Raw genomic sequence first — 17321 nt, forward strand, 5'->3', positions numbered from 1 at the left:
TATGTTCATTTTATACAGCACTGAGAATTGCCTGATTTAAAAAAAAAATCTCTTTGAGGGGAGAAAAATGAACTGAAATTTTATGTTTTCTTTTTGCTTCATTTATGTATGGTTCTTATCTGTTCTGTATATTATTTCTAAGTTGAAACCCTATTAAATACATCGATTTTAAAATGCTTTAGTATGGTAGCAGAAAAGAAAAGAGCCATAAATCAATCACAGTACCCCACTGGATGATTATTTTACTGCCTACACAGGAACAATCGTTTTATTTCTATCATTTAGCAGCAGAATTTAAATCACCATTTATTTTTTGTTGCGTCAGCTGGTGACAACATTGGAGAGAAATTAAACAATTTCTTTCTTGACTATGTGTCTCAAGCTTTTCTTATTTTTCCCTCAGAAATTCATATAAAAATATACTCTAAAATCCATGTATTACCTACACTCTATCATTCTGGAACAAAATATATCTAGAAGTCTTCAAGATTCTGGTTTTCCATCTCCTCCCTTATCTTGGTACGTCATTATTTAATCTATAAAGAACCTAGGGGTTTTTCCAGGTTAGATACTCTGATTTGATTAACTTAATAGTTAAAAAAACCCTCTAACATTAAAGGAAATCTTTTTAAAAATCTTAATCAGTTTTGTAAAATATTCAAAGCAAAATTATCATCTACCACAAAGGAAGTTTACTTAACCCTCCATACAGACTGGATCTTTTTAGTCCAGAACTGTTGACATGATATAAACTGGGACAGAGTCTTTCTTTATGTTTCTACAACGCTAAGCACAATGGGGCACATATCTTGGCTGAGGTCCCTATGCACTATTCTAACAACAACAACCATTGCTAAATATTACCGGCCAGATTCTCTGCTGCCCTGAGATTCTGCGGAGTACATCTGAGTTGTGGGATCATCAGGGAGCCAGCTCCCTGATACTTTGCCCAGCCCTAGAGCAGATTAGTATAGCCCAATGGCTGCTCTTAAATGTATCAGCTGGCAATAGTTCCCGAAGGACCATATGACAGCGAAAGAGAGCCAGAATGCAGTGTATTCCAGCTATGCTTCCTTCTTGCCCTCCAGTGACAATGGCTGCAGGGAGGGTGGCATAGGAGTATGTTTTGCCAGCTGTATACCTAGAAGAGAGTCTCCCATTTCTGGATGTTTTTATGAACTTTAAACCTTTTGAGGTTTGTTCATCACTGAATGATTCCCCATTTCGTATAGTATGGTGGCTTAATTCTTTCTTCTGAAGTATTAGGCATCAACTAGTCTCATATACAGAATACTGGACTAAATGAACAATTGGTTTATTCTGGTATGGCAATCCCCAAATTGCAGCGTTTTGAAGGGTGATGGCTACTGTCATTAATTCAAATGTTAACAGTCTTCCAAGACACATCAGGACAGTGTCAGTTTTTGCTCAAGAGCACCATTTAAAAATGTCCATAAAGTGTACAAAGAGTATTCCAAGCAAATGTTATCGAGGCTATGTGCAGAGAAGGCCTTTAGGCATTCTGGGAGCACCACTGCAAAGGCAGCAGTGACGAGTAGTAAATGAATTCAGATGCAGTTGATTAGCACCGCATCAATTGATACCTACATGTTTAGGAGTTTTTAAATGAGCATCAGTTGATAGCTAAATGTTTGGACGTTTTTAAATACAAACAGACAGATGAAGAATGAAATTGTTCTGCAACTAACAAAATTATTTAGTATGTAAACAATTTGCCCATCTCTAAGGGACGCCACAGAGAGAGAGAATTCCACACTGCCTCAAAAACTGGACACGGTATATTGTTTCCTGCTATGCTTTCCTATTTTTAACCAAGACTTTTCTGTCTCGTGAGCTTTTCATGATGCTGCCTGCAGTGACCCTCGCTATACAACACCACTGTATAGCTCCCAGCTAAATCCCATAGGATATTACAGAGGTTAAAGGAGGAATATGCAATACAGTGAGAAAGAAATGACAGATGACAACACATAAGAGATGTCAAGATGATTTAAAACAGATCAGTCCCGTTGTTTTATTTGGACTGATTCAATGTTACGTTGAGGCCGAGTGGTTACTATATGTAACCAAATTCTGTCCTTTCTAATACCATGTGTCAAGCAAGTTTAGTGAATAATTTATGCTAAATTTGGATAACCCCAGGTTTCCTTAGATATTGATTTAATCTGGATAAAATTCCTCCTTTTACAAGCACATACAAACAACTTATGGGATTAATGACTGCACCGATGTTAAATCTCATTGAATTTGGATCTGCATCGTTAACCTGAAAACATCTCAATGGCTTAGTACTCGATACTGAAAGGTGCCAAATACTCTGGCCCCAATCCCACTTAAGCTCAGGCTTAATTATCTGCATAGTTAATTGAATAAGCTTGCAGGAGCAAGCCCTTAAGAATTTAAAATATAAAACATTTTTATCTTTCTAAATGATCCTTTGCATCTTTAAGAATCCTTCCTGTCCCCCTTTTCATTCCTGTCGAACAACTTCCTTTCAAGGCTCTTTGTCACAGTAACCAACCTTCCCTCTGAGGAGCACTGAATGGAATTCCTTTAGGACAGCGGATATCATCCTTTTCCCACGTCACAAAAAACAAAACAAAACGGGGGACCCCCTCACTCTCATTTCACTATAAAAAAGAGGGTTGTAGCAAGCCCTTTGGACCTGTTCATGCACCCCAGGTTGAGAATTCTTTCTTTAAGAGCTTTGATCAGTGAGAAGGAGTACTGAAGAGAAACGTGATATTCCATTTAGGTTGTATTAGCAAAATGTTCCCAGTGCTGATGCTGAAAACAGGAGGTCTTCTCTTATAAGGTTGAATTACTTAAATATTTGAAATAACAAAATGAATGCGAAATTTTCTTTAGTTTTTTCTCTCCCCCCATTTATTAAATAGACTCCTGGGATTCTGTTCAGCGAACCAAAGACGTCTCTCCTCAGCTGAACCAGGCCACTATCATTGACCTCCACCCTTCCTCCACCTACAACATCCGCATGTATGCCAAAAACCGCATTGGCAAGAGCGAAGCAAGCAATGAGCTCACTATCACTACGGATGAAGCAGGTACGTTCTGGCTTTGTATTGTCTAAATCAGGGGTTCTCAAACTTTTTCTCTCCGAGGCCCCCCTCAACATGCTATAAAAACTCCAAGGCCCAGCGGGGTGAGGGGGGATTCAGGGCTCCAGGCTGGTGGGGGGAGAGAGGGGCAGAGGAGAGGGGGCCTTGGGCATAGGCGTAGTTTGACTTTTATTTGGTGGTAGGCAAGGGCCGGCGGGGCTCGGGCCAGCTCCACACAATGCGGTCCAGGGAGGGAGTGCCACTTCCACTCCCTGACTCACCTCAGCAGGCCACCCACGGGGGATGCAACCAAAAAATATAACTCAAAGCGGGGATTCAAGTCAAAAAGTTTGAAAACCACTCAGGGTGCAGGGAGGGGGTAGCTAGGGGCTATGTGTGGACAGGGGGTAGCTCAGGGTGCAGGGAGGGGGTAGCTAGGGGCTATGTGTGGACAGGGGGTAGCTCAGGGTGCCGGGAGAGGGGTAGCTAGGGCTGCCCCCAGGATGTCCCCACTCTGTGTAAGGCACTACAGTTTGGGGGAGCAACACCCTTGTGCCTCCCCAATTCTGCCCATAGGCTCAGGGCTTCTTCCTGCAGGGAGGGCTTCATCCCTGTGCTGCTCCCAACTTCAGCCCCGGGGTGAGGGCAGCACTGGGGTTCCTGGCTTCAGCCCCACACCTCTGCTGGCTTCAGATGGGGGTGGGGGCACCGGGGCTCCACCACCGCTCCCAGCTTCAGCAGGGGGGAGGGGTGGCACCAGGGCTCCCGTCTTCAGCCCTGCACTGCTCCCAGCTTCAGACCTGGGGGGCACTGGGGCTCCCACCTTCTGCCCCATGCTGCTGCTGGCTTCAGCCCTTGGGGATGGCACCAGGGCTCCTGGCTTCAGCCCTACACTGCTCCTAGCTTTAGACCGGGGGGATGCCGGGCCTCCTGGCTTCAGCCCTGCACCACTCCCGGCTTCAGCAGGGGGGAGGGGAGGGGCTTCCGGTTTCAGCCCCATGCCACTGCCAGCTTCAGACCAGGGGGCACCAGGGCTCCCAGCTTCTGCCCCGCGCCACTGCTGGCGTCAGCTCCGCGCTGCACAGCTGCACGCTTTTGTGGGGGGGCGTCGTGCCAGGGCTTGGGTTCACCGGGTTCCAGCCGGGGGGGCCCTGCGGACCCCTGAAAGGTCTCATTTACCCCTAGGGGGCTGCAGCCCCCTGTCTGAGAACCGCTGGTCTAAATCTTACCTGAGCTCAAATTTTCTTCCTTACTAGAAATTTCTGTTTGAAATGCCAGCTATGCTACTACAACTATCTCACAGAGGATGCTAAAATATTCCAAGAAAGCATTACTTCAGAAATGTCATTGTGCAGGCCTGTCATTAAAACTGTTCAGTGGCATGTAGTGGTCAAAGAAGACATTATGCCCCACATTTTCAACCTTGGGGACTTGAAGCTATGCATTTAAATCCCTATTTAAGCACCCAAATATGGATTTAGGTGCCTAACTTAAGATTCCCAAGATTGAAAATGTTGATTTACATGAATAACATAATTATTGAGCTATTCTCCACCCATTTAATGTCCTGACTGCAATTAAAGTTAGTTTGCTGTAATTAATTAATATTGTTTCCTTGAATTTAATTTAATGCTGTCCTCCACCACAGATGGCATTGGCCATTGCAGCATTTCCTCTCCAGCCAGGAGGGCAAGTGACTGATTTTTCACAGAGCAGTCATACCAGCGCCACTGTCTCTCTGTTCTGGCAAGAGTACCCTGCCAACACCTTCCCCTTAATGCCCGGGATAGCCCCTTTTGAGCCTGTAATTGCGGTATGCAGTGGCTTCTTTGCATTCAAGTCTCTATGTATCTCACTTCCTGAAGTGAAAGAAGTTATCCTTTATTGCTCTCCTTTGCTCTGACGCCTCCCTCTTTCTGAAGCCAATGCCGTATCATTTTCTCCCTTGAATTATACGTCATAATGTTGAATGTCTGCAAATATCTCCTATCAAAGTTACATATTGCAATTAAATGAATAGAAATCACAGCTGGGATTCCCAAAGGAGCCTAAGAAAATTCAACATACAAACATCACTGAAATTCCTATATCCCTTAGGTTCCTTTGAAAACTCTAGGCCATACAAGAATCTGCCATTTCTTGTTTGTAAAGCATACCTGCACCATGCATATTTGTTTTCTGTGATAACATGCTAATTCCTCCCTGATTGGGGTTTTTCCCCCCTAAAAGATATGTGCTAGGAGTTATTTTCGGGACTCCCTAGGGCCTTGTGTTTTACAGGAGGTCAGCCTATGATCACCATGGTCCCTTCTGGCCTTGGAATTTATGAATCTATGTACTGTTGAGAGGTAAAATAATAATGTAAGTGGTTGGGGGTGGATTGTGTCAGATAAAGGCCCACTGCATTCTAAAGCTACATGATGATCTGGGTTCTAGACACTCAGTGGCATGGTTTTCAGCCCACACATGAGAATTTGGCTGTGCAAATCTTATTAATATTAATAGAAGACAAAATCACTGCAGTGAAAATTTACCCCTTGCTGTGAGATCAGATTCTCAGTTCTCAAAGACTTGTGACAAAGAATAAGAGCACAAGGGCTTACTGTGCAAATGGAAGCAAACAGGAGACAACATGAGCTGCATTCATTTTTTCCCTTGATGCCCTTTTTCAGCATATATATTGGACCCACAAATAATGTCTGTGTTAGAAAAGGAAGAGAGAATGAACAGAACTCTGCATTATGGGTTTTAATTTTATATGATTCTTCAGTGGTGGGGCAGATTTCTTTACTATATATCAAGGAAAGGATGAGTAATTTGTTTGCTTTTAAACTACATGCTGAATGCGGAAATGTTTTTCCTGTTTGCAAGGTGAAATATGAAATCTTTAGAGAAACAGATTACCCATCCCCAGAGCCCGGAATACCTCCACCTTCCACTCTCCCCTCTCCAAAATCTCCTAAAGAAATTGTGTTTCTCATATACTCACACAAGTTATTAGTATGTGCTGTTAATAAACTTGGAGTGTTCCTTACTTACTGACTTTCTTTTGTCTGATAATTAATATGTCAGCATCAACAACTGACCTCCCATTAAAGACTAGCTTCCCCATTAGGCTGAAACCTGGATGTCACATTTTATCCAATGCCTCCTGACCTAGTTTCAGGATGACTGGGCCTTTCACTGCTCTCATTAAGGGGCTGTCCAGTCAGAGTGAAAGGTCAGTTATGTGGAACCGCAGTCAAAAGTCATTGATTTATTCAGGGAGCAATCAGCAGAGGGAAGGTCAGGTCTAGGCAAGGCAACAGCATTTGTTGTCTTGGTTTTGGTTTGATCAGTCGCACAGTATGCAGAAGTGCAGTCATTTGTCATTGTTTACTGTTTGCTGCTCTTACATCAGGAGGGTTAAATTAGCACAGGGTGCTGAGCAGGAGGGAGACACCTAAGGGAAGAGATCAAAATGAAGGCTTAAGAAAAACAACATTAAAAATTTAAAAATCCAAACCCCTTCACTGCAAAGGTACAGATTACATATCCTACACTAGTGTGACTCCAGGCTGCTGGCATTATTTATTAGACAGTAAACTGAAAAGGATGCCTTCAGCAGGAGGAGAGTCAAGCAATATTTTCTGTCCTTTCACTAATCTGGAGCTGATTTTAGGGCTATTGGAGCTTTTCCCCCTATAACCTTTAATAGCTATTGCTTTGAAAAATAGACTGGGAGAGCTCATTTCCTTCAGTGTTTGACAGGAAAGCAGAGGGTTGGTTTTTCTTTGTTTCTGTGTATTGTTAAAGTTTAACAGTGCAAGCTGAGATATCGGGGTTCTCTTTCTGGCTTTGTCACAGACTCTGAGTGACCTTAAGATGCTCATTTATCTTCTCTGTGCCTCAGTCTCCTCGTGTGTACAATGGGGATAAAACATTTACCTGCCTCACAGTGATGTTGTGAGGCTTAAATCTGTCATGTCTGTAAATCCTTTAGAGATGCTTAGATGGAAAGCCCTAGAGAAATGTATGGCATGCTAGAGCAAGCAAGGTTGCAGGAAAGTTGGCTCCCACGTGCAAACAGTTATCAAAGGCTCAGTGGATTTAGTGTATGTGTATAAGGCTATGACTACACTGCAGTTAGGAACAACCCAGGTACACAGACTTGCGCTAGCATGGCTCAAGTTGGCATGCTAAAATAGCAGTGTGGATATTGTGGTTCTGGCAGAGACATGGGCTAGCTACTCAAGCTCAGAACCAGAGGTGTTGGACGGGCTTCAGAGCCTGAACCAGCCACCCAAGCTGCAATGTCCATACTGCTATTTTTAGCATGCTAGCTTGAGCCCCACAGGCGTGAGTCTGTCTGCCTGGGCTGGGAGGTTCGCTCCCAGCTGCAGTGCAGACTTACTGCAATTAAAAATCTGCGGCTCACGGGGCTCGGACTGTGGGGCTGCTTAATTGTGATATAGACATTCCAGGCTTGGGCTGCAGCCTGAGCCCTGGGACCCTCCCACCTCACAGGGTACTATTGCCCAGGCTTCAGCCTAAGTTCAGAAGTCTACACTGCAATGAAACAGCCCCACAGCCTGAGCCCTGCAAGCCAAAGTCAAATGGCATGACCCAGCCATGGGTTTTTAATTGCATTGTGGTGGCCAGCACAACCCTGTGGCCTGCACTGCTTCCCGCAGCTCCCATTGGCCAGGAACGGTGAATCGCAGCCACTGGGAGCTGTGGGTGGCCATGCCTGCGGAAGGTCAATGTAAACAAACTGTCTCGCAGCCCACCAGCGGATTACTCTGACGGGCCGTGTGTGGCCCACAGGACACAGGTTGCCCACCCCTGCCCTAAGAGGTTAACATAACCTTGCACATTTTGGATGGAGTTTTTGCAAAAAATCACCTATTGGTCCCAAATTAATTTCTGGAAACCATACTGGAAATTCACCTCATTGCCTTCAGGGTAGTAGTTAGATTCCTAGCAACTCTTCATAATCATGTAAGCTGTGGTGAATGTGTACAGTGAAATTGGCAGACACTAATTTCACTCCACCATAACCTCTGTCACAGCCTCCTTACCACACACTTTGTCACAGCACACTCCCCTCTCTCCTCTCTATGCCCTGTGTCACCATCCTCTCCCCTAGCCCAATGCCCTCACACAAACACACTCTGCTATACCCTCTGTCACAGCTTGCTCCCTCCCACCATATCCCCTGTCATGGCTTCTCCATCACAAACTCACCCACAATCTGCCTCCACCATTCACCTTCCTCTACACTCTCTGTCATAGTCCCCCTCACCTCTAACTCCACTATGCCATCTATTGCACCCCACAGCCCATAACACCATCTGTCATGACCATTAGACTCATAGAACCATAGGGCGAGAAGGGACCACCAGGGTCATCTAATCTAACCCCCTGCCAAGACGCAGGACCCATCTCCCTCTACTTTCCCTCACACCTATCTCATCCCCCCTCCAGCTACCCACTGACCCAGTATACAACCATTCACTCTGTCATGGACTCACCACATTCTTTATCACAACCCATTCAACTGCAACTATCTCCTTCACAGTCTCCCAGGCAAGGTCCTGAGTCTGCTCTCACTTACATTGATGTAAATCAGGAGTACTAGTATGAAACCAATGTGAGAGCAGAACTGGGTGCAGGATGTGTTATCCCAAGCATAGCAAAGCAATCCAGAATCTTTACAAAAAATGAGGCATAACCGCTAATGTTTGCTGCAGTGTTTCTCTCTGATTTCCTTCCTACTTGCACGAGCTTCCTGTGGTGAGTCTGAATTCTTCAGACCAGACAAGCAAAGGTTTAGCCTATATAAATATGTCACAGCAATAACTTCCACATCAGAGACAGAGAATATGTTTCTGCACATGGAGGAACGAAATAAACTGTGAACATAAAGGGGATTTGTGGTTGCCATATTGTGACACCAATGAAAAGCCAGGATTTTAGCAGCTCATTTTATGGGCCAAATGTTTTGCACATATCTACTACAGAATAATATATCTGCAGTGATGACATTTGTGTCTGTAAACTGGTGGTCAGAGTCTAGAGTTGAGTTAAAGAACTAGCAGAGACCCCACTCTTGCTGTTGTACTTACCCTGTTTTCATTACTGTGTGATACTGCATAGGAAACTTAGGGTACGTCTACACCGCAACAAAAACCTGCGGCTGGCCCATGCCAGCGGACTTAGACTCATGGGGCTCAGGCTCATAGACTGTTTAATTGCTGTGTAAGCATTCAGGCTCAGTCTGGATCCTGGGCTCTAGCACTCTGCGTGGTGGGAGGGTCCTAGAGCTCAGGCTCCAGCCCAACCCAAACATTTACACCACAATTAAACAGTCCCTTAGCCTGAGCCCCACAAGCCCGGGTTAGCTGGCATGGGCCAACCACAGGTGTCTGATTGCAGTGTAGACATGCCCTCAAACTAAGGACCCACATGAGCTATAGGCAATGGTTCCACTTCACCATGCGTGAAATTCACCCCATTGCACAGGGCCAACAAAATCCCACAAAATAGGATTTGTACATGACTTCAATGGAGCATAAGCCTTGTGCTAGGTCTCTGTACAGGCGTGAATTTCACCCATGTAAGCCAAATGGACTTCTTTCACTGCAGTCATTTGCTGCTCTTTACCCCTCAGACTGCTTTCATTGCAACATCCATTTCCTCCTGCTCTCCCTCTGACAACCTAGTCTCCTTTGCGCCCTTTCTCATATTATTAAATTTGTGATTTCTTACTTTTTATTCATGCCACCTCATATATATATAGAAATCTTCTACTAGAACTCTGAGATATCTCCGTCTCTTCCTTCAAATCCTTCCGTTAAAATGGCTTGGTTTTGTTAGCTTTCTTTTACAAATCCCCACTGCAACACTAACTGCCTCCAATCAGCGATCATTGCATTGTAACTGTCTAACTTAGATAGAAGTTTCTCAGGACCAGAACTTTGTCTTCCCACTTGTTTGTGAAGCATGACACATACTGTTGGCATCATATAAATAATAAGAGAGACTCCCTCTGACTGAGCCAGCAGGAACTGTCCCGGGTTCATTTAATCAGGCAGGATATTCTTTATATGGCTTCCACACTGATATATTTAGACACAGAAAAACTATTCGTGCAGTTTTTACTTCATAAAATAATAATTTTGTACTGAACGTGCTCAGTCTTTAGTTAACAGAACGACTTTAATCAGAAGCTACATGTTGAAATGATCAAAGCTGGCTGAAGAGTTGCTGTGTTCCCTAATTCTGAATGGGTGCTGCTGTCTTTTCAGTGCCAGTGCATTCACAGCAGCTTAAAGCACATTCAGTACATCAGTAGAGAAGACTTCAAAGGGAAAGAAAAGCATCTTGAGCATGTCACTAAACAAGGCTTTTGAAAGAAAGTCACATGCGACTCATTCCTGTTTTATTTGCAAACTTGCTAAATCTTGAAATAAACAACATTTCATTGTCACAAATACCACGCAACCAGCTAGTGGAGACTCCTTAGCCTTTTGGTTTTGTTTGAGTAAAGTGATACCTTCAATGCTTCATATGCTGTTAAATGGTTTCATACCAACCCAAAGCCTCTGTTCTATGCCACAGTGTTGGCATCAACACTGTATATTTTGTTTATTTCTGCCACATTATAAGAACCTGCCTTATGATGGATGTGTCTCCCTCTCTGTCTCTCTCACCAGCTCCTGATGGCCCACCTCAGGAAGTTCAACTTGAGCCTGTATCTTCACAAAGCATTCGGGTCACTTGGAAAGTAAGTAACCATAGCAGGAAACAGAGAGTCTAGCAGTATTTATGCATGTTCAGCGAGCTGTTGTTATGGTGAATATTATAATAACTGTGGATCAGAAGTATTTTATTTTGAATAAAATTTGCAGATCATTTTGCCAACAGATCTTACAAGCTTTGCCAATAAGACTGTCATTTTATTCCAGGAAAGAACATTCCAGAGGAAGATCATTGCTGCAGGCCTGTGTTTCTCTTGAGCTACATTTGCTATTTGTGCTCTAAGTGTCCTTATTCTGAGTTTGCAAGCAGGGCATTGTGCTGACAAAATTAGTGCTCACTGAGGACTGATATGATTATAGGGCATGATCCCCAAAAGCCTTTGGAGTCAATGGGAGTCTTTCCATTGATTTTGGCCCAGGCCCTTACCAAAGGAATGCCTGCACAGATAGAGGCATGGAGACCCTCTTTGGTGCTATGTCTCAATTTGATCAAAAGTAGAGTCCATGAGTTCATACATAGTTTAGTCAAAATTATCTATTTTTCCAATGTAATTTAAACAAATCTCCATTGTAACTGCTGTACTCTAATGCTTGTGACTTGGTTTGTTTTTATGCAGTGTTCTGATAACTGAAAAGTTTTACATATGTTGTCTGACAGTGAAACCAGTAGGTTTATAAATACATTAAACCAAACTGTACATCCTGATGGATAGAATAAAGATGCGTAGTCACTATGTATAATCTTAATAAGAGTGGCAATTTTCATACCATATTCAGAAATATTTAGGGTAAACTGTTAAAATAAAGTTACAGCGTAATAGCCATAAACTTGTGTAGAAATTCTACATGGTTACTGTAACTTATGTAATGTGATGTGAACTTTGCCATGTAACACAGAACTTTTGGAGTGCCGTGGTAATAATTGTAGAATGCTGGCAATTTATCATACCAGCACACTCTCATTTCAGACAGTTCATGATGAAACAAGATTATCCTGCATATAAAGGAAGTGTCTGTGCAGACAGACAGACTATATCTAATGAATTGTCCAGCTAATGCCGACAAACCTCACATGGTAGGGATTCTTGAGTAGGTTAGTAGTAGTTAAAAATAGATACATTGAAAAAACTGTCGCCGGGGCTGTCCACTGAAGTACAAATACAGGTTTCCCTATCATCAGTCCTAAATTTATTCTTCTCCACCCCACAAACATGAGGGTGACATGAAAGTACAAATAATATTAAAAGCGCTTTGCACAAAACAAGGTTTTTCCTCAGTGGTCTCGGTTTCTGGGGATGATTCTCCTTTGCTGCTGAGGTATGCATTGTTCTTTGTGTGCATGTGTCATCTGCAAAGCATTGCATTTAGTATATAAATCTAATAGCAAAATATAATTATTCAGATTGGGAAGGGAGATGATAAAATTATAAAATGCAGCAAATTGCATCCTATTTAAAATTCCTGTGATGTGTAAGGAAGTGATTTTGCCCTGACTTGTTCAATCAGGCAAAAATTCTTTGCTAGTCCTTTTTTAGTTGTCAGATATACAGTGATAATATTTGCATCACCTTCATGTCGTACAGTTATACTTTTTGTTGCTGTGGTTTTCACAGGTAGCAATGGTTTGTGGCTACAAAGAATAGCATCATATAGTAGGCAAAATGAAGCTCCATAACATACCAGTAGAGAAAGCTAAAGAGGGTACATGAAGTGCCATACTTTAATATATTTTACCATTAGCAGGAGAGCACATAGTCATCTTCTGAAATAATGTACACTGTATACTGACTCTGGCCTTATATGAAGAAATACTTAAAGGCTGATTTTGGAGGAGATTTCCAAAAGCACAAATGGGAGTTAGGCACCATTGACTTTCTGTGGGAGTTATGCACCTCATTGCCCATTGGTGTCTTTTGAAAATCTCCTCTTAAGCATTATGGACTCACATCCACACAGATATTTACAGCTGAAATGAAACTTCCTGGCCTAAATTTTCAAAAATTGCCTCCATCATCATAGGTACAATTTTGCATTCTTAACTAAATGTGGGCACAATTAGCTGTGCCTGCAATTGTATCCATTTAGACATTTAACTACCTAGTCTGTGTGTGCTGTCAGGAAAGGAAATGCATCTAAATGAGTGCAGCTGTAGTTGTATTTTTCTTGGTCCCTTTCTTGTACAGAGGGCATTCAGAATCAAGGCCAAGACTGATTTGCTCTATGAAACTACAACACTTTTCAAGTGATGGCATTGTACACTTTATAATAAAAGGAACATGCAAGAGCACATTATACTGAAAGAACAAATGACATACACTATAATGTAGCAGTAAGATAATTTATTATAACTCATATACAAATAAATAATAGTAGTAATAATAATAGTGCAACAGTTAAAGTTGCTACACACTCAACCTACCTGACATAAACCACAAAAGCAAGGAAATGGACGTTTAAGCCACATATCAATACAGACCCTCGATTCTTCTAACCATAAAAACACACCTTAACTCTATTGCAGCTATCATACACCATAGACCATGAACCACAACCTTCACTCTTCTGCTCTAGAGAGGCACCGTAAGAGGCATGATATTCACTTAATTAAAATTATTTTCGGTTCAGTATGGTGTGTTAAGAAGTAGTACATTTTGGTTACAGCTGCACCAGTCTCCCTTGCTCTCAGTTCCCCAGGTGTCGGGCAAGAAACCGGTCACTTTGATTCAGTGGTATTTAGAGTTGTTCTAGAATATAAAGTGTCCACAGATGATCTGTTGGCTCATCTAAACAATGCTAGGTTTCACCAAGGTGTTTGAAACAAGATGACTTCTTCTTTTCTTTTCTTTTCTTTTCTTTTCTTTTCTTTTCTTTTCTTTTCTTTTTTGACCAAGGATCTCCCTCACTGGTTAAGTTCAGGCTACTACTCTGCCAGTAGCCCTCCTGTGCCCTTCCCTTAGGACTACTGTTCACCCATCATGATCCTTCCTGGGAGACTTCTTTTCTGACAGGGAGACTCTGGGCCTTAGTCTCTATGGCCCCATTTAGGGGTGGAATGAGCACTTTGCTATACAAGTGACATGTACACAACCTCTTGGATACAAACAGGCTGCATCCTTATTGCTTTGCATAAGATAAGATAAGAACATAAGAAAGGCCACACTGCGTCAGACCAATGGTCCATCTAGCCCAGTATCCTGTCTTCTGACAGTGGCTAGTGCCAGATGCTGCAGAGGGAGTGAACAGAACAGGGCAATTATGGAGTGATCCATCCCTTGTTATCCAGTCTCATCTTCTGGCAGTCAGAGGCTATGGACACTCAGAGCATAGGGTTGTGTCCCTGATCATCTTGGCTAATACACATTCATGGACCTGTCCTCCATTAACTTATCTAGTTCTTTTTTGAACCCAGTTATACATTTGCCCTTCATATCATCCCCGGGCAACGATTTCCACAGGTTGACTGTATGTTATGAGAAGCACTTCCTTATGTCTGTTTTTAAACATGCTGCCAAGTAATTTTATTGGGTGACCCCTGGTTCTTGCTATATAAAAAGTACAACAGTAAAACATTGCAGCTAACATTTTCAAACCTGCTCACATAAAGTAAGGCTCAAAAATCCATATTTAGGCACAAGCTGGTCAGGAATTTTTTGGTCAGAAAATGCTGATTTGTCCCAGCTGAAACTTGGTGCAGCAATACACCTCTACCTCGATATAACGCTGTCCTCAGGAGCCAAAAAATCTTACCGCATTATAGGTGAAACCGCGTTATATCGAACTTGCTTTGATCCACCGGAGTGCGCAGCCCCACCTCCCCAGAGCACTGCTTTACCGCGTTATATCCGAATTTGTGTTCTATCGGGTCGCATTATATCGGGGTAGAGGTATATATCGTTTTCAGCAAAACTTTCTGAAGTACAGGATGGAGTTTCTGGTCAGAAAAAGACACCTGTCTCAGAATGGCTAATCAGGTATGTCTGCACTTCAACCTGTAGGTATAAATTCTAGCTTGAGGAGACAGACCCAAGCTAGCTCTAATCAAGCCAGCACACTGAAAATAGACTGTAGCTGTGGTGGCAGGAGCAGCAGGCAAGTCTAGCCACTCCATGTGTGTGTCCAGCATTTCAAATAGGATCATACTCAGGGCATCTAAGCCCCTGCCTCTACTGCCACATCTGCACCCTATTTTAGCGTTTTGGTTTTCAGACATTCAGCTTTTGAACAAAAAAAAAAAAATCAAAATTTTCCATTGAGACTGTTTTCACACAAAAAATAGTTTTCCATCTAAAAACAGTTTTGACAGAAAATTTTTAACAAATTTTCAATTTCAACAAATTATAAGAAAAGGACATATAAGCAAGAAAGTGAATGAATGACCAGTTAACTGAGTATTCTAATAATTCTGCTGTCTATGCTCTGGTGGATTTTTTGTTTTGTTTTTGTTTTTGGATGGTTTTTTTACTCAAACAACAAAACTACACTGTCCATTCACAAAGATGGTCCACATTTTATGCAGTGGTTATGAAACAGAGTGCAGAGTGCTTCCATCAAGAAAACTACTTGCCTTTTACTTACCCACTTAACCACTAAAATATAACTGTGATATTTCCTTCTTAACTGGGACAAACGTCTGCATTCCCATGAAGATATCCAGATTTTTTAAATTCCAACCAGCTTACCCCGCCCCATGGTAAAATATGAAGTTTTACAGTCATTTAAAGAGCAAGAAACTGTAAACCTATTGAGACTATGATGCCACACTGGCAGCTAATGCATTTTTTATAAGATGTGACTTTTTAAAGCAATGTCTTCAGTCACCCAACAGGACAGAGTTATTCAGGAAACCAAGAAAAATAACTGGTCTATTATATATCAGAAAGCATGGTTCTACTCCCACCTGAGGTCTCATGCATGAACTTAGGCCCTGATTCTGCATCTCTTTTGCATACTTCTGCTGAAATCAGTGAGGATTTGGTGTGTGAGGGCTTAGTGATTAGGCGATGTATATTTGTCTTTACTACTTCTTATTAGCTAAAGGTCCACATTGAAACAGTAAAAGAGGAGGCAACCACTCTCTTAGAAAATGTGTTGTTACTGGGGGAATTGAAGTATATTCTTGTCCTAAGAAAAGATTCCTGCCTGAAGCTTTGTCTCCTTTTTTGGAAACCAAATGCAGCGGAAAATAAACAAGGCATCTGAAAATAAAATCCTGTTACTCTAGGAAATCTGATTATAGACTTCAGTATGGTGTGCTGATGATAGTGGGAGAGCTTATCTGAGTAGTCTGATGGGATGTGTGTGTGTGTGTGTGTGTGTGTGTGTGTGTGTGTGTTAGTTTTTGTACATGGACCCTAAGTGGTAGTTATAATTTTTACAATAATTGTACATGCACCCAGAGCATTAGATGGGAACATTTTTACAAAATGAAATGAAGAGTAGTTCAACAAATTTCAGCATCTACATAAGTGGAAACGTAACAAACATTTCTGTTACTAACAGACTTTCTCACCAAGTTAACAATGCTTATTTTATTTTCTACTATATTTTATGCTACAGTCTACTGAAATGGAAAGATCTGTCAGTCAGAGTGCAGGACTCTTGTATGGTGACTCAGAACTATAGTGTACAATACATTTACTGGGCACATTTTTTAACATTGGATACCAAACACTTGTTTCAATAGCCATTCAGTGTAGAAATTCCTACATTCTGATTCACTACTGCCTTCAGAGGTCATCTATGTGCCCACAACAGACGTGGCTGCCTCAGTGTCTTGATTTATCCAGACAAAACTTCCAAATCTGAATTAGGCTTCAAAAATATTTCACCATTAGCTATTTTAGTAAAATAACAGTCTGGAATTCTTTTTAACTCATTGGTGATTATATCCTGGGTAATAAACAACTTGGCCCGAAATTTGTTTAGCATAGTAAAGAGTGGTTTCCTTTTGAACAGTGACTCCCTCAATTTATGACCTAAAAATAGAGTGCTGTTCATTTAAAGAAAACGTTGACTTTCTATGCAGTTCAAAGTGCTTAAGGGACAGAATTTATTTGCATTTCCACATATATTCTTAACATATAATATTTCCTATCCTGTTCAGGCTCCAAAGAAGCACTTGCAAAATGGAATTATTCGTGGATACCAGATAGGCTACCGGGAGTACAGTGCAGGGGGCAATTTCCAGTTCAACATCATCAGTATTGACACCACTGGAGATAGTGAAGTTTATACCCTGGATAACCTGAAGAAATTCACCCAGTATGGCATGGTAGTACAGGCATGTAACCGGGCTGGAATAGGACCTTCTTCTCAGGAAATCATCACCACTACCCTAGAGGATGGTAGGTCCTAGGCAAGCAAATATCATATATACCATTGCACACATTTTATGACTTCTTTATCAGGCCTTTTATTCTCACTGATGGATATGTTGACCTAATTGTATCTACTGCCTGATTAGTGTTCATTATATAGTGGATAAGAGAATGGTTACATT

The 17321-nt window shown here is 42.0% G+C and overlaps 1 protein-coding gene across 2 annotated transcripts in view; it reads left to right on the top strand.

The window, feature by feature from the left end:
* LOC113406481 (Down syndrome cell adhesion molecule homolog) overlaps positions 1-17321 on the top strand; it is a 510741-nt gene that overhangs the window by 387869 nt on the left and 105551 nt on the right. For both annotated transcript variants that reach the window (XM_029911623.1, XM_029911625.1), the window contains exons 13-15: positions 2919-3086; positions 10778-10848; positions 16926-17166. In XM_029911623.1, the coding sequence (XP_029767483.1) occupies positions 2919-3086; positions 10778-10848; positions 16926-17166 (480 nt within the window). The remainder of the gene's footprint in view (positions 1-2918; positions 3087-10777; positions 10849-16925; positions 17167-17321) is intronic.

Source organism: Terrapene carolina, unplaced genomic scaffold (assembly GCF_002925995.2).
Source record: "Terrapene carolina triunguis isolate 2854851 unplaced genomic scaffold, T_m_triunguis-2.0 Scaffold31, whole genome shotgun sequence".
NCBI classification, from domain to species: Eukaryota; Metazoa; Chordata; order Testudines; family Emydidae; genus Terrapene; species Terrapene triunguis.